Source organism: Sparus aurata, chromosome 20 (genome assembly GCF_900880675.1).
Source record: "Sparus aurata chromosome 20, fSpaAur1.1, whole genome shotgun sequence".
In the NCBI taxonomy this organism is placed as follows: domain Eukaryota; kingdom Metazoa; phylum Chordata; class Actinopteri; order Spariformes; family Sparidae; genus Sparus; species Sparus aurata.
The window spans coordinates 27,036,205-27,057,030 of NC_044206.1; the positions used below are offsets into that span (position 1 = coordinate 27,036,205).

At 43.1% G+C, this 20,826-nt stretch overlaps 1 protein-coding gene across 1 annotated transcript in view; it reads left to right on the forward strand.

The window, feature by feature from the left end:
- LOC115571551 (glutamate receptor ionotropic, delta-1-like) overlaps window positions 1-20,826 on the forward strand; it is a 60,840-nt gene that overhangs the window by 34,158 nt on the left and 5,856 nt on the right. Inside the window, exons 11-13 of the mRNA XM_030400999.1 lie at window positions 6,013-6,208; window positions 8,885-9,051; window positions 15,062-15,302. Coding sequence (XP_030256859.1) covers window positions 6,013-6,208; window positions 8,885-9,051; window positions 15,062-15,302 — 604 coding nt within the window. The remainder of the gene's footprint in view (window positions 1-6,012; window positions 6,209-8,884; window positions 9,052-15,061; window positions 15,303-20,826) is intronic.

Genomic DNA, 20,826 nt, shown 5'->3' on the forward strand with positions numbered 1-20,826 from the left:
GCGAGACGAGACAAAGACGTAAAAGCCGTAAGAAGGCGTAAACAGACAGAGAGGGAGACTGGAATGTGGAGAAAAGGCGTGTTAGTGTCTCGTATCTGCAGAGAGTTTCTGATTTTCTCAATATTGAAACGAACTCAACGTCAAACATCTAAAAAATGCAACTTTCACTTCTCAAACTTGAAGTACATTTTGCTGATGAGACTTGTCATAGAAAGTCGTTTCTGTTAACTCGTCACATTTTAACGATGTTTCATGGAAGTTTTGACGAGGGACTCTTACTGGAGTATTTTTACTCTGTGGTATTTTTGCCTCCACTGAGACGCAGAATCTGAAAACTTCTCGCAGCGTTACATAATATGTAAATCCCGTCTGAACTGGTGAACTCTCAGCACTTCCCAGTGTACTCACAGCCTCTATAGAGATGGAAAAACACACCATCGCTTCCCACGAAACACAAGTTGAGGCCAGCGCCTCCTTCAGCAACAACGGGAGGGTGGAAATGTTAGAAAGACGGAGAGCGCAGAGTTTAGACCGCAGACTTTTACAGCTGCATTAAATACTTGAACTCAGACGCCGCAGTGTCGTTTCTGTATGGAGAAATATTCAAGCTGAGAGCGGCTTTGTTTTGTTTTCAGCTAAACTGTCGACCCGTGAAATTCATAACGAGATCGGCTCTGCTGCTGCTGCTCGGCTCCGGCCGATCCTCGGTCTGTCAAACAACAGCTCCTCTCTTCTCGTTCTGAAGCGTTGATTCAACTTGATGAATCTTTTTAGGTTCTTCCTTAAGATTAATGATCAGTGGATCATGTGTGTGAGAAACTCGAGCCGAGTGATTCTTCAGATGATGTTCTCATGTTGTCTGTTAATGAACCGCACACAGACGGATGAGGTCCAGTTTCACAGAGAGAGTCGAGCTGGTTCTGTGCTCCACGATTCTGCTAAAGCTCGTATCTGGGTCCTTTTATATGAATAAACAGAGATTTAAAGTTAAAGAAAACAGAAAAACTCAGAGTACAACAGTGACTCAGATTTGAGTTTAAGTAAGTTGTTCGAGTTAATTTACTTGCAGATTGTTTTTTATTGTAAATTAACACCAGACTGATCGTTTAAAATCAGTTAAACTGCATTCAAAAACATTTTTCATGATGTTGAAGCAGTTGAAGTGATCAGGAGTTTTCCACATTTGAAGCTGATGTATTTGTGGATGAATCTGGGAACAAACACAGAGAGGACAGGAGGAGGATGAGGAGGATGAAGAGTGAGGTTGTGTGTTTATCACTTGTTGTGGAGCTCTGAAAGCCAAAAAGTCCTTTTTCTTCTGTTGTTTTTGTTCACAGCGAGGTCGGCTCAGTTCTCCAGCTTCGTGGCCTCAGGTGCAAACAGACGCAGCGCTAACGTGCTCGCTTTAAACCGTAGCACTCACATCTGCGCTCGCTGCTAACGGCTGCCAACAGTTTAGCTTCTCTGGTTAGCAACGAGCAGACACGAGCTCAAACACACATTCCTCCTGCTGAGACCGGCTCGGATGAGTTGGTGTTTTAAGTGGATGTGCTGCCGTGTGGAAACACAGCGTCTTCTTACATGTAATGTTCCACGCATCATGTAAAAACACACCTGTGTGAGTCACTAACAGGTGGCAGCATCCATCCACACTGTGTTTCATAAAACCTTCCACGTCAACTCGTTCCATTCATCTGTTTGTGTGCTGTGTCGGAGTATCTTCACACAGAAGAGCGACAGCAGCCGGTGTGGATGATTCTGTGTGGGAAAGAAGTCTGCATCATATGCAAATCTCCACTTCAACATTCATTGAATGTCTATAAAAGCAAAGTCTTGTACTTAGCATTTACTTGTGAATGAATCGCCCTTCACGGAGGAACGCGACGGGGATTTGCTGATGAAAATGTCAGCTTGGATTTGATTCTCCGAGGAGGAAAGATAGAAGAGGAAGGAGCTGGTGCGGAGATGAAGTGGCTGTTGTAGCTTTAGATGGAAAACGAGAGATATTCTTTATTCATACGCAGGAGAAAACAAGATGAAATACCTGCATGTTTATCGAGGGTGTCAAGTGTGTACTCGTGCATTCAAGCCTCAGAGCAGTGCGTTATTTTTCTATGCATGCAGTTTAAAGAGATGGATTTAAATTCAGGCAGATCGACAGTTCCTGACTCCGACCTGCGTGTCTGTTCTGTAGAAATCTGTGCAGGAAAACCAAACTCGTCTTCAGAACGTGGCTGAAAACGTCCCGACTCTCTGTCCAGAACTTTAGGTTTTGTCTTCGCTGTGTCATTTTATTGTGGTTGGCAGGAAAATGTGAGCGAGAGAGAAAACTATTTCTTCCTCTCAGAGAAAAACACACTTGGTGGTCATGAAAAAGAAAGACTGACATTATGTTCCGAGCGCTCCACACTAACGCAGAACATCGCTCCAGCTCCAATTGTGACCAAGATTCTTGAAAAGAAAACAATTTTGTCTGGTTGCTGTGTGAGAATTCAGCCTACAGATGTTTGGTTCAGTCCCAAAGCAACAACCTGTTCAACACAAAGTCGCCTTCAGCTGCTTTTGTAACGTTTGTGGAAAATCTCAGATCTGAAATGTGACTCGTTAGTCGCTGTAACGTTTGTTTGTGTGGCGAGAAAAAAATGCCGTCAGAGTGTGAAGCAGTGCAGACGCTGTGTGATCACAGCCTCACACCGACCAGCAGGTCATCCATGAGGCGATCTGATTGGCTCTGAGCGCTCGCCCTCTGAGCCGCGGTCAACGCCGCTCCGTACATCTGAGCGTCTGCCGGTCGCAGATGAAGCGTCCAGTGAAGAGTTTGAGTCTGAATGGATCTTTGAACATGAAATCTGAGCAGAGCGTCATGTAATCTAGTCACACACACACACACACACACACACACACACACATAAAAAGATGGTGCAGACTTTGATGTTCCACCTCTCTCTCTCTCTCTCTCCCTCTTTGTGTGATTTGCTGTGAAACACACAACAAAGGTAAAAATGAAAGTCCCACGTCTGATCTCAGGTCTGTGACAGCGGCAGCTCTCCAGCACTGATGACATCACAGCTGATAAACTCTCCAAGAATCTGATGTCACTGTTGTCACTGTTAGAAAACCTTTAACCAGCTTCATTTACACCAACAAAGCGTCTTTCAACCGCGGACGTGACAAATAAACAACAACCAAATATAAGTGTGTTAAAACTAAAAACACTGAAGTTACAAACCATCTGATTGAAGTAACTGCACGTCTGAAGCCTTCATGTCGTCAGCAGCAGAAGAAGAGACGACGTGTCTTCTGTCAGCTGTAGTTCAAATTCACAATTTTGATTAATTTGATGATTTTTGGTCCCGTCCCCGTTCAGTCACAGAGTTCTGGTCGACCCAGTCAGAGACGTATGATCCAGATCCCTCGTGTTGTTCGGTCGTCACACACGTCACATTTTCACCAGCCGGCAGCAGCCACATTTCACAAGCTCTTATCCAAAATCGTGCTGAACTTTTGTTGTTTTCCGGGCTGTTAAATCATGAAATGACGGCTTTTTACCCTCCAAAGCTCCGAGCCGATGTTTGGCCTGCGTGTCTGGAACATTAAATTACAGCCGGCTGCTGTGATTCAGGTGTGATTCAGGTGTGAGGTTCAGCAGGTTCCTGTGATGAAAGCTGCAAACTAACAAACTGAAGTGACCGAACCAGCAGCCTGTTTCTGCCTGAGGAGATAAAAATCAAAGTTTAGGGTTTAAAAACCTTGTTGCATTTAAAATGAGAATGAAAGTTTAACAAATTAAACTCAATATCTCGCTGAAAGAATCGAGAGGAAATCAAGTAAGTCGAGCTGATATTTAAAAAACATCCTGAACGTCCAGACTCTTGTTTTCTGTTGTGTTCTGCCAAACTTTCCAAACACGGAGAACTAATGCGTCCGCTCTCCTCTACCCATAATCCTTTGTGCTTTAGGGTCACTGCTTGTAGCCGCTTCAGTGAAATGAGCTGAAATAAACCGCAGCTCCTCTCTGGAATAAATAAACAGGCTCTCATCTCAAACGCTGCTCTGAATAATGAACCGCTCTCGCTGTGTTTCTTGTTTGTTTTCAGATCCTTCAGAGCGCTTTTGTTTTGTTTTGTAACTTTATTTCCCCCTCGCGTCCTCGCTCTCTGTGTTTCCACCCTGCAGATGATATTTGAGGTATTTTTCAGGTCTGCAGGTATTCGGGACCACTTGAGACCAAATAACACGGCTTCAAATGAACGGAACAAAAAGAGGAAACACTAGAGTGTGAAAAGCGTCGGGTCGCACAGGAGTGGTCACAGAAAGTGGCTCTCCTTGGAAAAATTGGATCCAAGTACAGTCCTTCAAAGAGGCGACTATTTTATACACCTGTGGATGTCTCTCACACACACACACACACACACACACACACACACACACACACACAGATCTACCTGGCAGATGAACCTACCTGTTACCAGGAGAGCTGAGAAGAGTCTACAATATGAGAAACTCTTGGTTAGTGTAAGAAAACATCACCATTTGATAGAAGTCATTTTTAGAAATATGAATCAATAAAAAAACATTAGAAGCTGTTTTAAAATTAATTTCTAATTCTCAGGGGGAAAATAAATCATTTTTCCATCTTTCCTTCGGTGTGTCAGTGAATCAATATTGTGCCTGTCGTCTGTTTTTATGAAATTGTAGATCTGCTGTTCTGTCGACACAAACAAAACAAAAAGAGGCGGTTCTGTTCAAACACCTCGAGGCGGCCGCTAAAACAACTCATCAGTCGGTCTCTCGGGTGTCTCTGATTAAAACTGCTCTCCCATCACGTCCCCACTGTCTTTAAAATGTTGTTTTTCAAGACAGAAAGCTGAAATCAGTTTACTGTCACATCTGTGCTCTGAATGACAAACAGGCGATTTACTACCGAGTGAAGTTTTCATCCTGAACAGAAGCAGTGACGTCCTCGGATCACCTGTTACCTCAGCAACAACCAACAAGACATGAAGCGGCTCCAAACAGCTCGGCTGATTAGAAACGTGACAGAGATGTTTTTAACACCTCAACCTGCAGTCGAGAATTTATTCTCCTGGAAAAAAAGAAATCACCGTCCTCACATCACGTTCAGGTCACTTTGCTTCAGACATATAAACAAAAATATTCTCTTGGACAGAAAAAAACTTTTCAAACTCTACAAAGAATAAAAAACTTTCAGAAAATCTAAACAAATATTTTTTTTCCTCACATGGAAAATAAAAAAATAAAACACTAAATACTCTAAAAACAATAACTTGGCTTCAAACATGAAAAAATAATGAAAAATTATCATTGTTTTTTGTCACTCGTCTTTTTCTTAAAAAAAAACCCAAAACTCTCAGAAAAGAATAACTGCACAATAAAATACTTGTTTTTTATCCTGGAAAAACAGATTAATGTTTCAAACGATGAAAACGTTTCTCTGAAGAAACTTTGTTTACTTCAAACACAACGTTTTATCCTGGTTAGAAAAACCTCCGTGATGTACGTGAAGGAAAAAAACAAACAAATATTTTTTCAACAAAACAACTAATAAAAAAATAATAAAAAAACCCAAATCCATTTATATGGCTTCACAAATGTTTTCTTTCTTTCACACATGAAATTATTTTTCCTCCTAACTAACAAAAAGTCGCTCTGCTGAAAAAGAAATAAAATCTGTTTTACACATTTAGAAAATAAAAGTCCTAAAACAGACTAACAAACAGGTAGATTTGTTATTCCAGGAAAAAAATGACTCGGCTGCACACATGAAGGAAAAAATAAATAAAATAGAATAAATTAATATTCACATTTAAACACTGACAATCAAAAGTTATTAAACTGATATTGAGAGAAAATTAGACACTGAACATCAGAATCAGAATCACTTTAATGATCCCGGAGGAGGAAACAAGTGAAGAGCTGAGTGTGTAAAAGTTAAAATACATGTAAAGAAATAGAATGAAAATGTAAAACATGGCGTGTCGTGTCTTCCAGGTCGTTCCAGGACTTGGCGCGCCAGATCGACGTGGACTACGGCACGGTGAGGGACTCGGCGGTCTACGACTACTTCAGGAACAAAGGCACCAACCCTCTGGAGCAGGACAGCACCTACGCCGAGCTGTGGAGGACCATCAGCAAGAACAACGGCATGGACTACTCCGTGTCCAGCCCGTCTGAGGGCATCCGCAAGGTGAGAGCTCAGGTGTGACTGCAGGACGTCTGCAAACACACCTCACAGGTGAAACAGGTTCATACACACATTAAGCTGTGTTATCAGTGGCTGTAGACACACACACACACACTCTCTTGTTTTACTCACAGCAGGCAAACACACGACGACACTCCTCTGTTTACCCATTACTTAATTGCAGCAGCAGTTCCACAATACACCAATTAGTGAGTCAGTGTTACAGAGAGAGTGTGTGTGTGTGGACACAGAAGTCGTGTTTCCCTGCTGTACATTATTACACCCATACATCTCCCAAAAAGCCGATGACAAATTAGCTTCAGAGACAAATCGGCTCTGAGCGCATCCATTATTCAGCCATTTGCATGATAAACATCCCCCGTCGTCTTTGACGTTTTCTCCCCGCAGTAACCCCAAACGGTTACCACACACACACACACACACACTTTAATCAGTTTTATTACGATTGTTGAATGCTCTTCCAGCAGCGAGGCGCTCGGCTGCCCCCGGTCCTCCCACATGCTGCCAGAGAGAAACACTCACATCCTCTCAGGCTGCAGAGCCTCTTTCACTGTTTCATCCTCTCCACCAACAACAGTTGTGGTGTAAAGACGTCCTCATCATCACCTGAACGCTCGCCATCCAACACACTGAGGCTGAAGCTGTTTTTACAAACATGTGCCGCTGCACCACAGTTGTGTGTTTCCTGTTAAAGAGGGCGGTGAGCAGGTAGTGACTACACTACGACAGGGAGGACAGATGTGGTGTTCTTGTTGGGCTTAGCTCTTGGTGCTCTGGGACTGCTAATAAGCTAACTACAGCTACATTTAGCTTTCCATCGGGGAACTACGTAACTCGCCTCGGTTCTGCACCTTGGTTGTTCAGAGGCGTGTGTGCCTGATGGTGTGAACAGAGAGGTTGCTGGTTAGCAGATTCTTCAGCAACATGGAAATCTAATTTACCAGAGTGGAAACCAGAAAATACTGTCTCTGACTCTCGGGCAGCGTCCTGCTTCCTCCTGCTTTACATTTGGCACAGTAGCAGCTCAGTCTGCAGGGACCGGATCAAGACCCGCTTGGGCCACTCAATACAGAGCTGATGAAGCCCCGCCCCTTCCTGTTCCCCTCATGGGATCTTATCTGATAAAACCTTTTGACCGGTAGTGAATGAAGACAGACAGATGATGTATAGATCCTGAATCACACACGATGTCTGTCTGTCTGTCATCAAAGCTTTGATATATAAAACTGTCACAGATATGACGACACACACACGCCTAATATCTTAAATATGTTTAACTTTACGATTAAAGGAGCAGTCTGTAGTTTTAAGGAACATCTCCAGTGACTGATTATTCAGTCATGAAAACAGTTTGTTGATTTAGTTTGTTTGGGCAGAGAATAATCAAATTGACCCCAAAGGACAGCACAAATTATACTGTTTTACTTTGTTTATATGTGGCGGACCCCACCACCTTTCACAGCAGTGTATCATTATATTTTACATATATTTATCTGACGTCACTTTGAGTAATCTCTGACTCAACACAAGGTTGTGAACAAATCTTTAATGTCACATGTTGAATTACTGCAATTTAACTCGAATCCTTAATTAGTTTCTCCAGACGACTCCTGATGTCGCTGCGCTCTCATATTAAAGTTTCATTTCAGGAGTGGAGGTCTGTGCGTAGTGAATGAGGATGTGCAGCTTCTGTTCGTCTCCTTCGTGGTTTTGGTTTCTCCTCCTGCTGAACGCCGCTTTGCTCTCGGCATCCCAGCGTGTCGTCACGTAGCTCTGCACCCCCCAACCCGATGTTACCTGGAGAGGAGAAACAGCAGTCAGAGCATCACAGAGACGTGACGTAGTAATGAGGCTGTAACAGCACGAGTGGATCTTAAAATTCTGCAGGAGGGAGGAGAGACGCACACACACAAACAATTAGCAGTGACAGTGAACAGGTTGAAGTGAAGCAGCTGCTGCCGACACAGTCGAAACACCCACATCCACTCAGTCTGCACCCCGCTGCTGTTCTGCGTCTCCTCCTCCTCCTCCTCCTCCTCCTCCTCCTGCAGCTGAGAGGACACACCTCGTCTGCATATCAACAAACTGTTGTAGAAAGTGACGCTGACTTGTTTAAGATTACAACAGGAGGGCAGCTGTCATTTAAAGGCGCCTGATGAAAGGAGACGTTTAGAGACGACTTTGTTAATGGAGAATATTTATCATCTCTTTGGTAGTTTGTCTGTTCGCTTGTTTCCAGAATTCTCAATAGATCACACGTCACAGCTTTTATTATCTGCTGTTAAAGCTCTTTATTCACGACGCTCCTGTGGAGGCTACAGGTGAAAGGATGACGGATGGTACAGAATCATAATAACTGATACACCGATGACACTTTCAGGGCTCAAGATGATGAATGATTCACTGGACAAGTCGCTCTAACACAGAGGATTAGTGTCCAGTGTTGGTGAAGTGAAAGTAGCTTATCGTTTATGTAATTACAAGCTTGGATATCTTTAAATCTGGTGTACAGATTTTAATAAATGTTGTCAGCACACTGGCCAAAGGAAACACTCGCAGCTTCACACCAACATTCACCTGTTGATGTGTTTTTGTGGTCGACTCGTCATGTTTCAGCATTTTCCCATGTAACTTATTTTCCCTCGCTCTGTGTCGCAGGCGAAGAAGAGTCCCTACGCCTTCCTGTGGGACATGGCGGTGCTGGAGTACGCGGCGCTGACGGACGACGACTGCACCATCACCGTGTCAGGAAACAGCATGAGCAGCAAAGGCTACGGCATCGCCATGCAGCACGGCAGCCCCTACAGAGACCTGTTCTCCCAGAAGTAAGTGACTCCAGACGACGACGCGCTCGGCAGGGAGCCTGATAATATATTCTGATATCTCATGTGTTCACAGATTTCAATTTTAATCACTTCTAATCAACTTTTAACGTTCCGTGTCAGGACGAGCCAACAGTCCAACAGATGAGTTAACAAACTTTAATAACTCAACATCCAAATGTATCAAAATATAAACTTTATGTAACAAACATAAAATAAATGAGTTACTTTATTACCCAACAGTCAAATTTACTCAAAAACATGAGGTACTAAAATCTTCGTCGACTGAACTAAAAGATACTAAACTAAATATATAATCTGTGAATAAATAATTAAATGACATTTTCTCATATCATCACAAGAGGTTTCTTTTTTCTTAATTTTGTTTTTTAATGCATGAAGAGTAAAAAAAAAAAAAAAGAAGACATTTCTTCAGAAGTTGTGTTAAACACTGAAAAGAAGTATTAGTTTTCTTTTTTCTCATTTGTGAATTAATCCTAAAAAAATGTTTTAAAGAAAAAGATAAATTTTGAAAACACCAAAAACAATTGTGCAAAAACAGAACGGAAAATAAATAAATCATGTTAAACAGTGAAAAGAAAGTTCCAGAAGAAATATTTCATCTTTTGTTTTCATGCGTGAATTTTATTTTGCTGCAGCATCATTTTTCTTCTCTTCTGCGTCATAAACACAAAAGTATTGTGTCACAATTTATATCAGACTAAACTTGTCCTACAGGGCCTCTGTAGTCAACTGTTGTCATAGAGACTTCTATAGTATAACAAAATACTTCCAGAGTGATATTTGTGAAAAAACATTTTCAGGAGAATTTTGGGAAAAAAAAGAATAAAACAAACACTTTTCTAAAAATCCTGGAGAAATTTTAGATTTTTTAATTTTGAGAGATAAAAACGTGACGGTCACTCTGAGGATCACTGCTGCAGTCAGGCCGACCAACAGGAGGGAAGATAATTACACCTTTTAATAAAAGTCATCTCTGAGCTCTCCTCCCGTCAGATCAGAACCTGATGTGACTCCAGGTGTTTGGATCTGAACCCGCTCTCCTCCAGAACTACATGTTTTGTTTTCATCATGACTCCTGCAGCAGAAAATACTTATTGTGAATCATTTTACATCTTACACAATTCATTCAATTTACAAAGGCTGAAAAAAAAAGGGTAAATCAGGACAGTTGTATCGAACATGTTCGTCTCAACACAAGATTTATTTAAAACTCGTATTTTTATAACGACAGCAGGAAAAGTGTCTCAAAGTCATTTTAAAGTGTAATGAAAATAAATGAATTAGTAGAAATTCACACTGGAACAAACAGTGTTAACAGACTGAATCACCTCCTTCAGTCTCAAACATGGCGGCTGGACGTGACCCGGAGCTCCGAGCAGGTTCTTGTTCCAGCGGTACCGCTCGCAGACGAACATGTTAAAGCCGACAGAGTCACAGTTCTGCTCCGACACGTTTGGGATGAGAGCTGTTGGTTTCTGTCAGCTGCTTTCATTGTGCAGTGGAACAAAGTCTGACGTGGAGTTAATGATGAAGCTCGGAGGCTTTTGTCGGGAGTTTGATCCTCTTTGTTGACATTAAGTCTTCATTATCGGCCCGTAACTCCTCGGATGTGAGTGGAGAAGACTGTCAGAGGCAATTACAACAGACTGCCTTTAAATGAGAGGACGCCGACTGTCGGATGAAAAGTGTCACGCTGACTTAGTTGAAACCTGACGGAGCAGTGCAGGTGTGTGAACCTTGTTAAAAAGGTGTTTAGAGGGAGCTGAGAAACTCCTGCAGGCAGATTCTGCTCTGCGTTAAATTAATAACGCTGCTCGACGCTGAAGTCAAATAAGCTTACATGAAACAAGAAGCGCTGTTGTGAAGCGAGAGGGATTATTCACGGCGTGTGTGTGTAAACACAGAGACGTGAGATAATTACTTTTTTGATTTTTCGGAGGCAGATGTTTCAGTAAAGGCTGCAAATATTTCAGGTGAATTCAATCATCCTCTTCAGCGTGCGAGCAGCTCGCTGAGCCGTGGACTCAAACCTCGTCTGCGCTCTCTTCCCAAACTTAAATTGATCCCAGTGCGAGTTTTGGCAAAATCGCAAACATCATTTAGTAAATCTCCACATTATTACATCATGAATTAGCAGTGTGGAGACGCATAAGCTCCAAAAACCCGGGAACGTTCTCATCCGTCTCGTATTGATCGACTCCCAGGAAGAGAAACACGAGTTCAAAAACTAATGTGGAGTCAAAAGTTTGATACTTCCTGTTGTTGCTCGCTCAGATTCACTGAATCATAAACCAACAGTGAGTTGGAAGCATAGAAGTCGTTTTTATTGATTATCAGGTAAAAAAGGATCCAATTTAAAGCTGAAGTTGAATCAGAATTAGGGCTGTCAAAGTTAATGCGTTAATAACCATTTAAAGGCAGTCTGTTGTAATTGCCTCTGACAGTCTTCTTCACAGTAATAATGCAATAACTCGGTATAAGAAAAAAAGAAACACGTATTGTTTGATTTACGGCCGTCAGTGGCAGCTGTAGTCTTGATCCAGAGGGCGGCAGAAGAAGAAGCAGGGTTGGCGTTCGGGAAAAACTTGGTGGACTGAAAAGCGAAAGTGAAAGGAAATGGAGAAAGGACTTATGAACGGCAAATTCACTTTCAGAACACTGCCAGATGGTTCGGTCCACAGGACAAAAGTTATCTGCACGTACTGTCAACATGAAATGAGTTACCACTGAAGTACGTCGAGTCTCAGACATCATTTGCAGTCAAACACACGGCAGATGCAGAGAGCCCACCGCCCCCTCGCCAATAGCTGACATCACCATGTTTTGATCCCATTTAGGGTGAGGGGACATTTACTGAGCCTTTTATTTTCCTGCATGATTTGAAGTGTTGAATAAACATTTTCATAAAGCAAGCATATTTTCCCTCTTATGTTGTCAAAAGTATTAAGAACATGAAAAAACACATTAAGGTTCATTTAGAACAGAAAGAAATGTGCCCAAAAAATTGCAATTAATTTGCGATTAATCGCGATTAAAAAAATGAATCGTTTGACAGCCTTAATCAGAATATTAAATACAGCTGTCAACTCAGCTGATGTCACTCAGAAAGTCTGTTGGCCTCGAAAACCAAAACAGAGAGAAACGAGCATAAAAATAATAATTTGTCTTCATGTTTAAAGATTTCTGCCTCCGGCTCGGTGAGATGGAGGCGACCTCCACAGAGTTCACTGCTTTTAATAAAATGATCATTCAGCAGCAAAAATGTTCCCAGAACAGCAACTCTGATTATTATCCTCACAGAATAAAAACATTTTACTCTGGTTATCCTCAACTTTTATTTTTTGTCGCTCAGTTTCAAACAATAAAAAAATAAAGTCAAATTTAGTTTCCCCTCTGTTTCACACATGAAAAACACACAAGCTGAGCTTAAAAACTTTCTGTGAACACAAAAACGAAGTGAAATGTGTTTCTGAAGCAGAATTCTCTTTCTGTTTTTTAATAGTTCACACTGGCTTTGGGCTTGATTTGCATAAAGTAGCCAGATTTCAGTTCTGTGCAGCTGAGGAGCAGCAACGTGACACACCGTCTCTTCAAACTTGACGCTGTGCTCCCAGAATGCACGGCTGCGTGGAAACGTAGATCCTTAGAACATCACAGACTTCATCAATCGGGGCGTCTGAATGATATTCTGTCTTCTTCATGACGTCTCGTCTGCCGCTGCAGCTCACAGGAAACACCTTCAACCACCTTCATATTGAAGACTGTGATTTTTCAGAGAAATATAAATTTTGTAAGAAGAGAAATGTGTGAGCTCAGCAGGACGCTGCAGCGGTCACCAGGTGTAAATGTTCCTGTGATTTGGTGTGTGGATTGAAAAGCAGCGGGTCTCACAGCCGCTCTGTAACGTTATGATGTGGGCAGCTATTATACAGCCGCTCACAGCTGGAGCCCGGAACAAATGTCTGATGTGGGCCGCACGCCATCACAACCTCCTCCTGTAACTTCCTGTGTGATTACAGCGAGGAGGAAAACTCAGATAGTGATTGATAGAGACAGTAACGGAGCATTAGCAGCTGCAGATCGCTAACGGGCTCTCTGGGATGTGTTCGTGCTCCCCGTGGCTGCGTGGGAGAAACGCCCGCCGCCTGAGAGCAGCTCCACACCGACATGTCATTTACACCTCCTCCCCCTCGTGTCCCGTTGACTTCCATCTTCACCCCTCTCTCTCTGCAGCTCTGTGTGGTCCTCTCTCGTCAGGTTCAGCCAGCAGGTCAATCCTGTTTCTCAGACCTGCTCTGAGCTGCGTACCTGACGAGAGATCGGATCACCTGAGGGGAGGATGAGACTCAGTACAGTCTGAATATGTTCATGTGTGTCACAAGGTGCACCGTGCTGTAAAAAGTACACAGAAGCCACCAATAAGCACAGCTCCACATCAGGAGTCTCCGCCTGCTGTTGGTGGTGCAGAGCGTCTGCATCGGGATCTGAAATCCTAGTTTCAGTGTGTGATATTAAGTACACGCCATGCAAACTTCACAAGAGTCCGATGGCCCTTTACACCACCTACTCTCTCAGTTGTAGTTCTGAAAAGGTTTCCTGCCGTGCGTCTTCTGTTCAGACATCGTCTTCTTCTTGCAGCTCCCCTCGTGGTCGCTCTGTCGGTGGCAGATTGCAGCTTGGGACTGTTTCTCATCACGGCCTCCCCTCTTCCTTCTCCTCCCTCTGCACCTCACACGTCCTCTTTAATTAAGGACTTCTGTGTTTGTTTAGGGATTAATTTGTGGCTCTGAATGGAGACAAAACGTTGGTTAGTAATGAAGTTTCGTGCCCGGCCCAGTTCAGCAGGCGTCCAGCAGCTCGAGGCGTCCTGGCAGCACGGCGCTCGGGGACGACCGGGAATAATGTGCCCGGGTGTTAAATTGAGGGCAGAGCTATTGTTCAGTGCAGAAACCATTATCTCCACGTTTCCAACCATCATTTTAATACCTAGTCCCCTAACTGCTATATTACCTCCATCCCTGCTTTCCATTTGATAATCCTGCCATTAATAACCTTTGCAGACTTTGTTGCTTCTGCTGCTCATTTGTGCTGTGAAACTATTTTGTCCTCGGGGTGTTTCGGGGGGTAGTAGATGGAAACTGCAGTGCGCTGACCTTCAACATGTTCACGCTGAGTTGAGCAGATTAAATACAGCAAATTGGGCTCTGATTTTACTGCAGCTAAAAGCAGATTGGACTTCAGTGGTTGCGGCAGAGTTTGCTTAATTAACTCCATAACTCAACGCAACGAGAACAGCGGGCCTGCTGGACGGGACTTAATGTGTGTCGCTAACCAACGCGTCCGTGTGAAGGAACTGTGGCGATGTTTCAGGTCAGAGTGCAAAGATGAAACGATGCGAGCTGCTTCCTGCATCAGTGTGGAGGATCTATTTAATATCTCCTGTGCTGCTCCAGGAGATCCACACAAGTCAGTTTTAAACGTGAGCTTGGTCCCAGACCTCTGAATCACTGCTGACACCAATGTTTTTGTACATACTAATGGTGGAAATCACAGAGTAAGTCACCATACACTTGACAGTGACAAAGGATAGATGGATCCAGTCAGGGAGGTCATGTGTGCCAGCATATTAATGTAAAAGTGCTAGAGTGTCGTTAAAGCAAATCTGTTGGGAAAGAAATTTAACCGGTTAAACACCTGAAAACAATCTTAAATAATCTGTATATAAAAAATTCAGTCGCGCTGATTCACCTTCAGCTTTATGGGCCAGAACATGAAAACTGCTGCATTTGTTGATGAAACACTAAACTCACTTTCCTCTAAAGAAGCACACGAGCTGACAGTTGATCCACGCTGATTGTTCCTGAATGACAGTCAGATGTTATGTGTTACTGACTGAAGGCTCCAAACAGTGACTAGTATATTTAACATGTCGTGGGATTCTCTACAGATAAAGCTTCTCTGACTCACCTGTTCTCCTGTTCTCCTTCAGGATCTTGGAGCTGCAGGAGAAAGGCGACCTGGACATCATGAAGCAGAAGTGGTGGCCTCGCACCGGCCGCTGCGACCTCAGCAGCCACGGCAGCACCCACCCCGACGGCCGCTCCCTCAAGCTGCACAGCTTCGCGGGCGTCTTCTGCATCTTGGCCGCCGGCCTGCTGCTGGCCTGCCTGGTGGCCGGGCTGGAGGCTTGGTGGAACAGCAACCGCTGCCGCCAGGAGCAGCCCAAAGAGGTGACCGAGCACAGGGCCCGGCGGACGGGCCAGCGGGGGGAAGACACTGCCACACTCTACTTTAAGGATCCAGCCGCAGACGCGAGCCCCGACTTAGTGGAGCTCCAGTACACCCAGCTGTAGAGGAGAGAGGGTTAGGACAGTTAGTGGAGAGCTGGGGGACAGAGGGAGGGCAGGCAGGGCAGACAGGTAGATGTGCTCTGTGCCACAGCAGCCCTGATTGAAATCAAATTTGGTCTCTTATTATTACCCCCCTCCATGTTTTCTTTTATCCGTCCATCGCTCCTCACTCACCTCGGCCTAAACTGACACACACAGAGCTCATCAGTTTTTGTTAAACCACATGGAGCACACAGCACACCCCACCTGACCATCACCTGTACTAATACGCTCATGAACCGACAGCCTGTCCACCCACTCGGGGCTCGTCCCTCCTCGCCTGGACGCGTACACTCGAGGCCTTCGGCAAACAGCGAAATGAAAACATCGGATTAAACCGGCGAGTCAGGATTTGGCTATCGGCATGTCCTGTATGTTTCCCAGCAAACCCCCCTGCTGCAATGGCCGAGTGCACCCGCAGACTTTAATGATTAATTCCCACAGTGCCGGATCTGTAACCATTCAAGTGCTCTGAATTGAATTATTGTTATAAACTCATTTTCTACAGTGAGGCTTTGCTAGTTTCCTGCACCCAGGGGTTCAGAAGAGAGATTATAATTAACAGGAGGAAGATCGCTCAGACACACGACCGTAACACACACGTTCACTTCATCGTGGACGACGTCAAGAGACACAACAGTAATTTATCAAACCTGAGTGAACCTTTAAAGTGCAGCTCAGCCTGGTTTTTACATTCACAGTCAGTCTGGATCATTCACTGTTGTTGCCAACAAGCTTCACAAAGTGCCTACTGAATAAAAACTCTGCAGACGACACTGTGACAGCCCAGCAGATACATGTTAGTTTAGTGCACATAAATATCAATAAAATGTGTTAAAGCTGAATATTATACACATAGTTCAAATGTCACGTTGTGTCCCAGTAACAAACTATTTCCTAATTTTAACAAGATTTGGAGTTTGTTTGGCATTTACACAAGAACAATGAAAGTGTCATCATGAAAAGACTTCAGGAAACAAACTAATTCAGCAGCTACACTTAATGCTCCTCCGACAAATCTGCTTTGATCACTAGGTATCATATTGTTATGGCTAAAATGTTAGCATAAAGCTAACACCGAGCAACATGATCATCCAGTTTGCGTCTACTTTCACTCTTCATTTAGCATGAAGTTGTGAACGGACTGCGAGCGTCCAGGCTTTGACTATCCCCGTCAGAAATCACCACAACTGAAGCCGTCATATTAGAAATGTTTACATAAGCGCCATCAACACAAACTGATGATGTCTTGAAGGGTTGTTCCATTTCATAGGGGGAGTTATACCTCTGTTCTGAGGGGCAGGTGGGGGAAAAGTTAAATAATTTTGCCTGACACCAAGTCGATGCTAATAATGTTTACATCTGCAGTCAGTCTTGTTTCTTAGTTCACGATTTCAAAGCTGTTGGCAAAAAAATACAATTTTAAACAGAATGTGAAGAAAATAACATTAAGACGTCTATGTTAGCATGCTAGCAAGCTAGCTCCAGGCTGTCCCACTGTGTAACGCCAACACTTCCCTGGTGCTTCAAGTTCACAGTCTGGAATGCTAGCTGCACAGCTAACTGAGCTAACTAGTTAATGGCAGCTCCAGCTAGCAGCAGTTAGCGGTTACTCACCCCCCCATGTGTTTTGACTTCTTACATATTGCACCTTTACCGTCTGGAACTGGGACACAAGCTGGACACTTAGAGCTCTTATGAAGGCTGCACTCGAACATAAACTGACCTCAGACCTGCATGTTTTACCTCCAGACAACAACATTCACCTGCGCTGCCGAACACAACGCACACCTCACCAGAAACACACCAGGTTTGTGTCATGTGACAGGGGACAAAATGGCAGCAAAGCTTTGCCGTGGATCCATAAACTAAAGTGTGAGCAGACAGTAGACGTTGGGTGTGTCGCCCTGTAGCAGTAAGATTGTCTCCAACATCCCGGTCCATAACCCCCTGCTACTATCACTGTGTCACGTCTTATTGCAAATTATATGTCAATGTGGACACCCGTGTTATCTCCCCTCCCTCTCTCCATCTATCCTTGTCATTTTTTTTATTTACACTTGACTGTCTATGATCTCGTGCAGGTTACTAAGGATTACAGACTGGCAAGGGTTTCTGGTCCATTGACATATAATGACATTACAACTGCTTCATCGGAGGGGAGGAGGGACATTTGGACAGACAGAGAGAGAGGCTGGGATGAAGCAGAAGCTATTGATACAGGTCAGAATAGACCTCCTATACAACTATTTAAAATAAAGACAAAACAAAAGAAGACAATCATATCTGTGCCATCGCCAAGGTCCTTTTGTTTTGTTGATATTTTTGGTCAATTGTAAATCTGAAGCTGAGTAGAAACGTGCCTCGCACCTGTTGTTCTGTGAAAATAAATATTCCAGTAAATGTGAACAAGAGTTAAAATGCTGGGATTTGTTTCAAGGCACCTAAAATGATTTACTTTAACTAACATCATCTATTATATTCTCCTCCATGTAACATAAACTAAATAACATGAGTACATGTCAAAAGGTGGAAGATCAACGAAGACGACACTAAAAACCAAAACTTAACGCAGACGCCTTGTCGTTAAACTTTCTTCGTGCTCATTAAACCTTCCACTGATAAAACCGCTGACGCTAATTATCAATTTGCTTATCAGAAAATTGATCAGGAAGTTATTTACAGAACCAGATGTCTCGGCTCGGTCTTAATTGCAATTGATTTGAATTTGGGCGTTTGCTCTTCGCAGACGACTTGATGATTAACTCTGTAATTGACGTCGCTCCGACTCACCTTTAACTGCACCTGCCGCTGTTAGAACCTTTCTGTTTCTCCTTACTTTGTTTCACTTGATCATCTTCTAACTGTATGAACACATTCCATAAGGGCTGACCTCACTTTTACCTGTTGTCGCCGTCTCAAACAGACAAAACAATTACACTGTGATAAATATCTAAATAAATCCTGCAACCAGTTTCAGTGCCTTTTAATAACAAACTGGTATAATTTCTAACCCTTTAAAATTACTTATCAAGATAATTACTGGTGCCTGTCCTTAAAATAATTTTCTATTTAATACTGAACATTGGAGAACAATCTGTGATTTTATCTTCAGACTCGTTGCATCAAAGTTATTAAAGCAGATTGGACAAATATTTCTCAGAGGCAGAAATCTTCTTTGTGTTTGAGTTGATCTAAATGTGTCGCAGTGCAACAAAAGAGCCTCACAACGCCAGACTTCATTGGAAAACTGATTTTAGACTTTACACTTTGTGAGTGCCACTTAGCAAACTGCCAAATTAGCCTTTAGAGTCTTAAAGTTTGATTTTGTAAAGTGACGCATGGTTCTGCTAACGTGCGCTCAGAACTACAATGAACGATGTGTGCTTCTGCTTTGGTTGAAAAATAATGCAAAAACTAGACGGGACTCGAGTCAGGACGTGTTAAAACTGAAATATCTCAGATGGTTTGTGGTTTTTCCCTCAAGACGTTCTGGAGATAATTTTGGGTGAACTGCTCCTTTAATGATGCCAACAGCTCAGTGGGCTAACTCACTAGCTCGTAGGTTTAATCCAGGAGGTTTAAGTGGAATATACAGTAGATTCTGCCTCTGAGAAACGTCCGGTCTGCGCGGTAGAAGTGAGCGACGCTGATATCAAAGACAGCGATTACAAAAAAAAAGACTGCTTTGCTTAAGAGTTTAAACGTTTCTGAGGGCCACTTGAATCCAGAAAGGAGCAGAAAATGTTCTTATCACACTCGAGCACAACCCACTCACCAGTTGTAGCGTTCTCAGAGTAGCAGGAGGGAGAGTGATTTAAATCCCCCCCCCACCAGCAGCGCTCATTAAAAGAGCTGTTTGTTTTCCAAATTAATGGACGGCTGTTGTTTTCTTCTCTTCCACTTACATCACCAGTCCTTCTTTAACGATCGGCTGAGGTTTTAATCCCGGGCATTTATTTATTTAGGCGAGCCGCCAGTTTGACGCCGCACAAAACATATTTTAATGAGACGGCCGTCCGCTGAAACAATAACCTGCACTGAGATGCTTTAATTGGCTCTGAGAGGAGCTCTTTGAGGCTGGAGAGGGATCGTTCACACCTGCTCGGCCTCGTGGATGTTTACATGTTCCTTTAAGGTTCATACAAAGGCAGCAGACAGATGCTTTAGCCTCCGCTGAGCTCACACAGTGAATCAAGATGCACTGAGACTCTGAGCTTTCCTCAAGTGTGCTTTACAAGCTGCTCTCTGCGCCTGTTATTACACCGTATCACAGGAAGTGCTCTCTCCACCGCTCTACCTCAACGCCACATCACGATGACGCCTTTCAGAGACCGACCGCTCGTCCTTTGATTTCTATTAACCTCTCATTAGTCGCTTTCCTGCTAATCGGGGCTGTCGCTCCTTCTGGGGGAGAAATTTAACACTGTGCTTTTTAAAATCTTACAAACACTAATTTATAGTCACTGCTTCTAAATGTGAATGTTGTCGGGAGGAAGGGACAGAAATTCAACAAATTCCCAACTGGACGAGGAGCATGTAACTTTTTTAATGAATAAAAATCACAAAGGATAAAGTTATAATCCTTAAGATTTCAGTCCTGGTGGAATAACAATAATAATGAGTTTGACACACGTATCAGTAAACCTGCCTCAGACAGAGGAAGAACAATTAGTTCAAACAAACCAAAATGCCAAAAATAAATTGACAAAAAAAAAAAGCAACCTAATCGCCAGAATAAATGTTGGCAGGTAACGTTTCTGCAAATGTTATGTTTCTTTAAGTTGAGTTTTCAGTTTGATGTCGTCACAGCGCTGTGCTGCGGTTCAGGAAAAGAGAACAGAATAATAACAATATTAGTTTCACACGTACAAATGTTGAAACACAGTCTTGAACTGTGGTCACTGGCTCGGCAGCCTTCAGCACCGTCACACAAAATGTGACCGTGAGATGTTTTTGTCAGTGTGACGCTTGAACTGCAGAAACTTCACCTGCCAACATTTGTTCCCTTCAAATAGCTGCAAAAATTGAAGCCCAACCAAGCTGAGATTTTTGGCACAAATGTTGATATTAAGTTAAAAAATTCCAATATTTATGTAACAGCATCTTCTACTGATTAATGCACTGAAACAGGAAATATAATCGTAAATCAGGCCGAGCATACGACTCATCTGTGACGGCTGATATCAGTGAAAAAAGATAAAACTGAGCTGTAACTGTGTGCAAGGATGACGACTGAAGTATTAATTATATTAACTGTGAAACAGAATCACATAATATAAACAAAGTAAATGGCTCCTGCTGATTAAAATGATTGAATGTTCATAAATTAATTAAAAAATGTGTCTCATATGATGAAACTCTT